General features: G+C 35.0%; 2 protein-coding genes across 4 annotated transcripts in view; both read right to left on the reverse strand.

Annotated features, from left to right (window-relative positions):
- Nucleotides 1,395–3,429, reverse strand: LOC107614104 (B-cell receptor-associated protein 31). Of its 2 annotated transcripts, XR_001614273.2 has the most exons (3): nucleotides 3,028–3,429; nucleotides 1,681–2,218; nucleotides 1,395–1,641 (listed from the first exon to the last, which is right to left on the reverse strand). XR_001614273.2 is itself a non-coding variant. In XM_016316338.2 (2 exons), the coding sequence occupies exons 1-2, from the start codon at nucleotides 3,314–3,316 to the stop codon at nucleotides 1,845–1,847; spliced, it is 663 nt and encodes a 220-aa protein (XP_016171824.1). In that variant the 5' UTR covers nucleotides 3,317–3,429; the 3' UTR covers nucleotides 1,487–1,844. The 2 variants fall into 2 exon arrangements, 1 of the variants encoding a protein (XP_016171824.1); XM_016316338.2 differs by having other exon boundaries at nucleotides 1,487–2,218.
- The window catches only part of LOC107614449 (ATP-dependent helicase rhp16-like), an 8,931-nt gene continuing 2,858 nt past the window's right edge, over nucleotides 4,425–10,497 (reverse strand). The window contains exons 2-16 of one of the 2 annotated variants that reach the window (XM_016316655.2): nucleotides 10,278–10,415; nucleotides 9,025–9,935; nucleotides 8,563–8,685; nucleotides 8,393–8,466; nucleotides 8,244–8,304; nucleotides 7,952–8,101; nucleotides 7,781–7,866; nucleotides 7,532–7,601; nucleotides 6,835–6,960; nucleotides 6,477–6,707; nucleotides 5,826–5,930; nucleotides 5,599–5,751; nucleotides 5,276–5,364; nucleotides 5,079–5,159; nucleotides 4,425–4,998 (exon numbers count right to left, since the gene is read on the reverse strand). In XM_016316655.2, the coding sequence (XP_016172141.1) occupies nucleotides 4,926–4,998; nucleotides 5,079–5,159; nucleotides 5,276–5,364; nucleotides 5,599–5,751; nucleotides 5,826–5,930; nucleotides 6,477–6,707; nucleotides 6,835–6,960; nucleotides 7,532–7,601; nucleotides 7,781–7,866; nucleotides 7,952–8,101; nucleotides 8,244–8,304; nucleotides 8,393–8,466; nucleotides 8,563–8,685; nucleotides 9,025–9,935; nucleotides 10,278–10,415 (2,471 nt within the window). In that variant the 3' untranslated portion in view covers nucleotides 4,425–4,925. The remainder of the gene's footprint in view (nucleotides 4,999–5,078; nucleotides 5,160–5,275; nucleotides 5,365–5,598; nucleotides 5,752–5,825; nucleotides 5,931–6,476; nucleotides 6,708–6,834; nucleotides 6,961–7,531; nucleotides 7,602–7,780; nucleotides 7,867–7,951; nucleotides 8,102–8,243; nucleotides 8,305–8,392; nucleotides 8,467–8,562; nucleotides 8,686–9,024; nucleotides 9,936–10,277; nucleotides 10,416–10,497) is intronic. The other variant, XM_021108742.1, reaches the window with a different exon arrangement.

Below are 10,497 nucleotides of genomic sequence, written 5' to 3' on the forward strand. Positions count from 1 at the left end.
CTAAAACGGCCAAAAAGGAAGTATAATAACGTGGCATAAGCCCCCTAAAATGGGTTAGCATTACCTTGATTTATTTTTATGAGTAAAAAACCATAAAAGGAAGAAATAGTTATAGGGAGGTGAGCAAGGCTACACAGAATGACAGAAACTAGATACAAACTAATGTAATTTATATGACAAATTCTCATCAACTCTGATCATCGAATTCCTATGACTATAGGTACCACAAAATAACACGATTTTGAGTAATTGATAAAGAAAAACTAAGTGAAGTAGGGGATTTTTTATTTTAATATGGAAGAGTGAATAGAGTTTTACGTTGATGTTACAAAAAAATAGAGTTTTACAGTGTTTTGGGGTGCTGTTCTGTGTAAGTACAATATGCAGAATACGTAATGCAGGCAGAATACGTATTGCATTGACAATACGCAGTCTGTGTATTTACAATACGCAGTCTGTGTATTTACAATACGCAGTCTGTATATTTACAATGCGCAGACTGTGTATTGTCTTTATAAATTAAAAAAATTTTGATCTGACAATTCCTATTTTGCAAATTCTATATCCCCAGAATTTTGTAAAACACCATAACTTCCAATATTGAAGGATTACACCAATTCTTATCCAATATCCAAAAAAATTAACCACCATCTGATTCAAATTATCCAAAAACCATCAACCAACATTGTCACAGTAGAGAACTCGCATAGTATTTTCAAGTTATGTCTTTATCCATCTCAAATTCTCGGATTTAGATCCTCTAAATTTTGAATTTCACTTTAGAGAGTAAAGTGTGATCTCTCACCATTGATTTCATAGGTGAGACCAAGAATAAATATGAAAGAGAAACTATTCAAGAATAGAAGATCACACTTTACTCTCTAAAGTAAAATTTAAACTTTAGAAGATCCAAATCCCAAATTCTCAATCACCCTTCTTACCTGCTACACAGAAATTATAATACCACGTGTTTACTATTAATTTCTTTACTTTTCTTTTTGGTCTTATTACACTCACCCACACTAAAACTAGAAAGGATCCTATTTTCCACTTATGAGATTTGAATTCTGGTACAGCTTGACAAGAAACCTACAAATCCTCTCTATCTGTGCCAAACCTCAGCTGTTATTAATTTCTTTGCTTAAAAAGAGCATCAATATTGTTTTTGGTAGTTAAAAGGGCAACAATGTGAGGGTCAGTTTATATTCAATTTGGCCCACTTATTATGCCCAATCAAAACTAATATATGTTGGGTCTTATAGGCCTATAATCCAAAGCCCTTATTTTATTTCTGCCTGTATATGTCAACACAAAAGTGATTTGAACAGTGGAATAGATGGCTAAGCAAGAAACTAATGAAATGAAAACTTTCACTGACCACAGTGGCATACGAGTTAGCATGAATTTTAACTTTTCAAAACCAGTTCAATATGAGTTAGAATTGAACTAGAATAGTTTTTAATCACCCTATCTATTAGGCACAATATTTTAACTATGCTGCTTCACATTTGTTTTTCTGTTTTTGAAACCAGAGTTACAAACAGACAAAAGACTCTTATGAATTACTATTACTAGAGGAAAGAATTGTAAATTGCAGACTAGTCTCCATTCGTTTTCACAATATACTTCCTTTAATGTTAATTACTTTATAAGTTCCTTTCAAACTCTTACTTCCGCTAAAAAACGCATGACATACCATGATTTATAAACAAAATTTTGAATACATTTATACTGTACTCAAGTATTCTAGTTCCCTATATAAATAGCATGCACCTTACAAAAGGAAGCAGCCAAATCAAAAGGAGAAAAATTGCTTTGCGGCATTCATATTTGGACATTCACATTCACATGCTCTTTTTGTTATCAACATGGGAAGAAGTACCTTCCAACTGACTCCGAATATTCTGATTATCTTCCAAGAGGCGATCATATTCCAAAAGTAGACCCTCAGATTGCTTCTTAAGAGCCACTACCTCACCTTCCAAGGCCTTCACCCTGCTTCTTTTCGCCTCGCATTCGGATTCCAATTGCTTTACTTCGAGTCTCATTGTGGCAATTTCTTCCATCAATGCCTTTTGTTCCTCTGCACGGGCAGTTTTACCTTCCTCAAAACTCCGATTCTGTTTCTTTGCAGCCTCCATGGCCTTCCTAAGTACACGAAGCTCTCGAATGTAATGGTGCAATCTGTCTATCATTAGAGCGAGGAACAGCACAAACCCTGCACACATCATTTACACTAAAAATCATCAACTAAACCGAGGGCTACTTTTGGTATCCATCACTAGGACTGCGTTTGTTTATAAAGATAGGACACTAAAACATAAACACAAAGACACAAAATCGTGTTTCACAAGTGAGACATAGACAGAGACCTTATATCCTGAGACACAGAATTAGTATATTTTGTGTTTTTTTTTTTTTGTTTTTTTACATAAAAAACACAGAAACAACTTATCTTTTTATTTTTTCTTTATTATCACTATCAAATTTTCATAATTATATCTTTTATTATTTGTTTTATTTTATATTCAGTTTAACAAAACACAAAAACACTGATGTTTGTGTCTTTGTCCTTTGTGACCTGTTCTCACTATCTTATCTTATCATGTTCTCAAAACTAAACGCAGTCTAACATAACACCAAGACATCAGAAGTCACTCCTGTAAGGGTGGAGCTTTATTATTTAAATTTAACTGAACCCTGGATCCAGCAATTCATTCAGGGAAGAATACCACCAACTAAAGCAAAACAACCAATGGAAACTGAAAAAAACACTGAATGATTCAATAATATCTACACAGAAGTATAGAACCAAAATTCAACAGCAATCAACATATGCAAATTTTTGGCTATCCCAAATTGGCAAATTGTTCCGCTCAAGAAACAAACAATCAGAATACGTTTTAGCTAGATTGTAATTCTAACACTAAACCATACCCACAAAATACCCGTTTCATAATTCAATTCCCCAGTAAAAAAAATCAAAAGACTAAATTCAGTGAGAGAGCATAGAATAAATAGGAATACCCATGAGAGAAGCTTCTAGAATGTGTTTTGACAAGAGGACTTGGTCGGTGGGGTTGATGACGCCAGCTTCAAGATCAAACATGCGGCTCCTGATCTCAGATATGCTGTAGAGAGAGGAGGCTAGCACCACAGCCACGGTACCCGCCACCGTCTTCACAACAACGGGACCCCTACCGCGCTTGAGACGATCAAGGGTGACGATAACAACCTTCCTCAGTGGGGACTTGAACAGAAAGCTCAGTATCACAATTGCCTCTCCCAATATCACTCCATATAGAAGGTGTAACATCTTCTCTGTTTTGTTCTGTTAAAACCCTAGAAAACTTCCAATTTCGGATTCTGAGGATCAATTGAATTTGGCAACGAGTAGATTCTCAATTATTAACAAGTCAGAGAAGCAAATTCTACTATAATATGCGGAATTAAGAAAAAACACGCGTCAAATATTCAAATGTTTAAATATTGAATTTTTTCTGTCTCTTTTAAATCAACATTAAAAAAAAAAATTAGTGTGATAAAATTAAATAAGTCCTTATTCAACTTGTAGCATTAATAACTATAGATTTTATGATTAAAAACTTTGTTAATATAAGTGTTGTTCCTCGAATTAATAAAATAAAAGAGAAAATAGAAAAATAAATAAATAGCATGTAAGAATTTTAGTATAAAAAATAAATTTTTTGATATTTTTATTTTTTTAATATTTTTATATAAAAATATAATATATAATATAAATAAATAATTATTAGATGAGTGTGGGTTTCTCTTTGGGTTGTCTTGAACTCTGGATGAGTGGGGGTTTGAATGTGTTGTGTTGTTGACTAGTAGTAACTAGTTTCAAAACTACTTGCATAGTTGCAGTACATTCTTAATTTCGTGTTTGTTTCTAGATATTAAAACTGACATTTGAAATTTGAAATTTGGTATTATATTTAATAATTAGGAATTGAACTAAAATTTTAGTTTTAAAATATAAAATTTTAATTTCTTATTACATTCTTAATTTTGTATTTGTTTTCAGATATTAGAACTGAGATTAATTAATTGTTTCTCAATTTTCCTATCTGTCTCAATTTTTATCATTTAATCTCCGACTCTTCGCTGGCAACCTAATAGACTAATACCTATCTTCCCAGTTCCTGCCCTCCAAAGTCCAAAGTCCCAACTCTCTCCTTTCTTCTTTATTATTATTTGGACCAATATAGAACGACCATTTTCCTTTCGCAGTCGGCATGCTATGCATTTTCTCTGGTTTGATCTAAGTCTAACTGTCTAACTGTCCGCATAGGAAAAGATGCGGAGTTAACTATGTACGCAAGGAGTGGGGATAATAAAATAAAACAAATTGAAGCCACACATGGCAAATTTTCTCCCACACAGGGTTTGACAAAACAAAATAAAATAAAAAAACAATTATATTGAAAAGCAAAAGGATAATCAAACCATTCAAACAATGAACTAAATCAGGATCTCTTTAGTCTGTAATATCTGACGCAAATAACGGACTCATGGGGATAACAAAAAATCTTCTGGCGTGAATATGCTTTATGTTGAAATTCTGAAAATTATTACAATTGGGGCCCCGTTATTCCGCGGGGAAGATTGAATTAGAATATTCAGAGCTTCAAAATCCCCACTGACATTCGACGGCACACTGCCGCATTTACATGGGCAGAGGCAAAAGGCACAGCGGAGAAATATGTATACCCTATCATGTGTATTTACAGCTAATGCATTTACATTGCCACCATAAACTTTCAAAAATAATCGGGTTGCCACAGAATGCATGGCATAATTGTGGGGTCTCAGAATTTTTCTACCTAAAAATTAGTTCTGCAAAATGGATAGCAGGAAGGCCTTCAACAAATCCTCCTACCAAATTAGAAGCCGACACCTACCTATGTACCAAATAGAAATTTCAAGTCTCCCTCCGTCAGTTTTCCCAGAGCATCAGAAGAGCCACCTATAATCCTGTTAACAGAGGGAGAAAAAATTAGAGATAGTATGTTACAAAATGAAGAAACTTCTACACCGTTTTACATCACACTTACCCTTCAAACACTAGTTCCTTCTTCTGTTGCAGATTCAAAATCCTCTCCTCAACAGTGTTCTCAATTATAAATCTCACAATTCTATACATGAAAATGGATGTCAGAGACCATTCAGAAGAGGACGACACCAACCCTATCTGTATTTCATTCATTTTTACATTTTCTGATTGGGAAAAATTAAGCGCAAGGAGCAATACCTTATAGGTTTAAATTGTCCTATTCGGTGAATTCTGTCTTGAGCCTGACGCTCCGCAGCTGGGTTCCACCAAGGATCCATAAGGAAAACCTGATCATGCCCAATTAAGCCACAAATTAACATAGGTTTAGCAAAGACGAAGAGGATAAAATGACCCTAGAGAAAGTCCAAAATCCAACAGAACAAAAATGCCACATCCATCAATTACAAGATAATTTAAAGAACTATTTTAAAAGAAAAGAATAAGGAAGGTAGAACTACAACGCACAATGTCAACCATGTAAAACATCACAAAGGGGGATATCAAAATGAGGAATAGCTCACATGTGATGCTACAGTCAAATTGAGTGCAACGCCTCCGGCCTTCAGGCTCGTGAGAAAAATCCTGCAGTCTGGATCATTGGTAAACCTCTTAATGGCAGCATCTCGGGCACTCATTGTCATATTTCCATTCAATTGAACACAAGATACCCCAGACTGTAATTAACACATCATGTTATCATCCTCTGATGTATTTTCACTAATAAACAGAAGGAAACAATTAAATTCACCTTATTCAAAGAGAAGTTTATTAGATCCAAGAATGATGTGAACTGACTAAAAACAATCCCTTTGGCAGAACCATCCCTTTCGACCATAGATCTTATTTCTTCTCGCTGCAACCATTCAACTTATTCCGGGTCAATATAATATAAGATTGTAAAAGGTAAGCATAAAGCAGTCAAATTAAGATTGAACACTAATTGTTTATCCAGCAACTATATAAGCATTCTTTCTGCCTCCTGGCAAACTAGCCTTTCACACTTTCTCCTTCCCTTCCCAGGCAACATAAGAAACTTAATGACCATTACTTTCAGTAGATTGATCTTTCAGTAGACATATGCACAAACAATTTTCTCAAAGCAAAAAAGCATATAACCAAACCAAATCTTATTCTAACAAAAGTAACAACTAACAAGCATGCTACAATTGAATTTTCCTCAGCAGCACAAACCAATTCAGCCCTTTCAGATTGTCACTTCTCATCAATCACCATCATATTCATCATATGAAACCACCTGGCAGGCCAGCATTACTTGTACAACCCTTAACAGTCTGAAGGTTACCTTATATCCTAATATTCGAGTTCTAGAACATGAAACCAAAACATTGATACAACAAAGCCGATGCTAACTGAAATTTGAAAAGAAAACATTACATACCAAAGCCTCTATTTTAGTACTTGTCTGAAAGTTCTCAAGCTGAATTCTGTCTAAAATGCTTGAGGATCTGGATCCCTTAATAGTGGTTTTATTTGCCTGGTACCCAACATCCTTGTGGGAAGTTAAATCAACAGTAGGTAATTGAGAGCATGAAGGGCATGATACTTGTCCCAAAGCAGTAGAGAAATCTATAAAGCATGTCTTGCAAAATCTATGCTCACAAGAGGTAACCTAAAATGGTGACAAGTACCATCCACACACTAAAATTAGCAATAGTTACTCTTCTAAATACAGAACGAGTTCAGAAAAATAAAATGATAAGAACCTTAAGAATACTTAGAAGAAAAGACAAACTTACCACAGGATCTTCCACTGGTTCACGACAAAGGCCACATGCTTGTTCAGCAGTAGCATTACTAGCCACATGGCCACCTTGTCGTGCCGCAGCTTGAGAATATACCACAAGGTATGGATGATCAACAGCCTGAACATTTATGCAATATTAATACTAAATGTATCCGTAATTTTTCAACAAAGACCAAGAGAAGATTCCCAATATTCCACATTAAATATAAGGTCTGAGGCAAAAAACGAAAAGCATATAACATTTATTTTTTTCAAAATGAGTAACCATACATTAATTATTCTTTCAAATAAATGATTAATTATACTTTAATAACGTAGAACTGATTTTTGATAAGATATTTCACACAAGTCATTCGCAGATTAAAATACTTAATGCAATATCACAGCACATTGTCCTTTTTACATATTATCGAGATTTTTTGCAAAAAAAATTGACTAAATGTTATCTTGTGATGTTCTAGAAGTGTACCTTACAAAGGTTTTTAAGTTAAATGCTGATTAGAATGATTGGAAAAAGTCAAAACAGTTAGAGAAATTTAAAAGATCTCTGTGATTCAACATAGAGAATATTATAGTATGGCATGATCATAAACCATATCATTCTTCTACATACAAAATAGGGAATACGTAACATGCATCACAGTGATCAAAAGAAACATTATTTTTGCTTTCGTAGAGTAGTTGTTCACCTGACGCAGCCGTGTGAGAAGATCAAATATATGAGCATAATTATTCATCAGTGTATTAGATTCGACATACCTGAAATGGAGAAAGCATACCAACAAAACTAAGCCGAGATTACATAGGCAAACAAAAAATGAAAATATTTGGTTAGGAGTTAGGACTTTTGGAACTGTATTCTGGATTAAAATAGAAGGAAATATCCTATTTTAAAAGAAGAATTTTACTGAGACGAAGAGAAGAAGAATGTGACTCACGTATTAAATTGTGCCTGACTTTCATTGTATAATGACTCATAATAGTCTTGCTCTTTTATATCCAGACAATCCCTTCTCAGTGAGACCTGCAAAGAGAGACCATGAAGAAATAAACTTACTGCCTATCAATGGTAAAAATTCAAGAGTTAACCCCGTGATAAAACAACTTACAATTCTAGGAGGAAGTGCAAGATCAGCAGCCCTGCCTATTTTAGTGCGCCTTAGTAGTATGTTCTTCAGAACTTTGTGTTTAAGCAAGATCATAGCTCTTTTACCCCGCCCATAGCTACTTAGAGAGGATTGAATTGGTGTGGAAACATACTAATCAAGATTAAAAGTAAATAATACAGAACATGTCAACTTTCTACTGAAACACTTTCTACAAAATCATGGACTTGTTTTCTGTCAGTCTTATCCTTTAATATGGTGAGCACAACACAGACTAATGAAATGCAGAACTTACTTTATTCCACCAAGAGAAATGTCTAACTGAACTGTGGCTGCAGTCTGGACATTGTATGGAGCTGTACAAAGGCATCAGGATAACAAACATAGTTGATCTTTTAGTAATAAATCCAGATAACCACATATAAGTCTAACCACTATACACACCTGTGATCAAGGGTCCTGCAATCACAGTCCTTGCACAAGTAAAATGAATACGGAGTTATTTGCAGGAACCGTACCTGTATACATGGCATTGCAATTAAGAAATTATAATATCTTCAAAACATAAACTTGATCACCGAACTTTTATAACAAAAAAAGGACCGCAAACTTACAAGAGAGTACAGCTCTCCAACACGGTTCTGAATGGGAGTGCCACTTAAAGCCCATTTGTAGGAAGACTCTAAAGCAAGAACTGCTTTTGCTGTGTTACTATGTCTGGACTTTATGTAGTGAGCCTATTATTTACATATTAAAAAAAGTCAATAAAATAGCAGAGTCAAGCCTAAGTGAAGTTCAGTACATTGCAATCAAGATTACAGTTAGTGCTGGCAACAAATGTCAAATTATATTCTATATAAAAGTGACGTTACGAAATTGAAAAATTTTGCATTACGGCTTCAAGCCATAACCATATTTTCTTCATTTTTCATTTTCTATCAAAGAATAAGTCGGTAATAGTCAAGAACAGAGAAATTAGAAACAACAGAAGGATATAAAATGTCTCGATAGATTTTAAAAGAAAAATTACCAGGAGCTCTAAAGCATAACACAATACAATTTGCAACACAACTGACCTCGTCCAATATAATCCGCAGCCATTTAACAGCATGAAGAAGTGACATACCCCTGTGTGTAGCATTTGCATCTTCTGCGTCCATGCTCAGTTTCTTTTCACTACAAGACATCTTACTCACACCTTCTTTGTCCATCCCTCTAGTGACTTCTGTTTTCTTCTTAACTTGCCTTGATTGTTTTTCCTTAGGAGGCATCATAAACTTCCTGTACTCAGACTCAACAGTAGAGTACGTAGTTATCACAAAATCATAATCCAAGAACTGTTCAATACTCTTCCCTCTCCCTGCCCCATGATAAACGAGCACCTTGGTGCTTCCTTCGATGGTAAACCGATCAATCTCATTAACCCACTGAGTAACAGCGACAACAGGACAAATGACAAGTGTTCCTTTGACCGCAGGCAAGATTCCAGATAAAGAAGGTGAATGCGATAGTATGGGTTCAGCTGGTGCAGAACTACTTTGCATCAATTCACGTTTGGCAAGGACAAGTGCTATTGCTTGAATAGTCTTTCCCATTCCCATTTCATCTGCAAGGATGCCACCTCTAGTATCAGAATTTTCCTGTTTCAAAGCCCAGGCTAACCATTCCTTTTGGTACCTAAGTAAAGGCATAGTCAGATCAGAAGATGCCTCAGCAGTTTCTGTCAATACTTCATTCTGATTATCTAAGTCAGCATCTTCCGATAAATTCTCATCAATCCATCTTTCTTGGTTATTTTCCCATACTTGCCATAGCAGCTTTGCATTGTCCACCACTCTATCAACATCATTTGGTCCTCTATTTTTCACGTCAGAACTTCTTGCATTACTGAACTTTGGCTTTTGCCTTTTTCCATGCTCATAATAATCAGAAGTGTCACAACTGCTACTACTTGACCCTGGTTCTTGATTGAAGTTATCTAGCAATCCTGCATGAAATTTTATTTATTGTTTAAGACAAGCTATCAGGATTAATATCTCATTGCAGTATGTAAAGTCTCCGTTTTTTGTTCAAAAGATTCCAGGAAATAAATTCCTTGGAAACTTTACTCTGGTTTCATTCACACTGTATTCAATTCCATTGTCAAAGGTTAAACCATAACCTTATGCAGAGGTACACACCATCTCTTGGAAATTCATGTGTAAAGATCCTCAAACATTTAAGTGGCGTCATTTTGCTTCAAAATAGAGGAAGTTCACATTCGAAAACCAAGCAGCCCATATCATAAAATGAAAACATTCACTGATTTAACCAGACGAAGACAATATACCTTCGTAACTAGAATTTGAATATACAATAGAATCAGAATCAGAATCAGAATCAGAATCAGAAGATATGGTGTGAATATCTGCATAGTTAACACTGGTGCCTCGGCCATCAGCTTCAGCTACAGGCTGCTGGTCGTTCCCTGTTTTACCAATTCACACACAACAATGACAACCAATCAGTGTTACGAAACCAATCAAACCATTTAACAGCAACAAAGCTTG

This window comes from Arachis ipaensis, chromosome B08 (genome assembly GCF_000816755.2).
Source record: "Arachis ipaensis cultivar K30076 chromosome B08, Araip1.1, whole genome shotgun sequence".
NCBI lineage: Eukaryota > Viridiplantae > Streptophyta > Magnoliopsida > Fabales > Fabaceae > Arachis > Arachis ipaensis.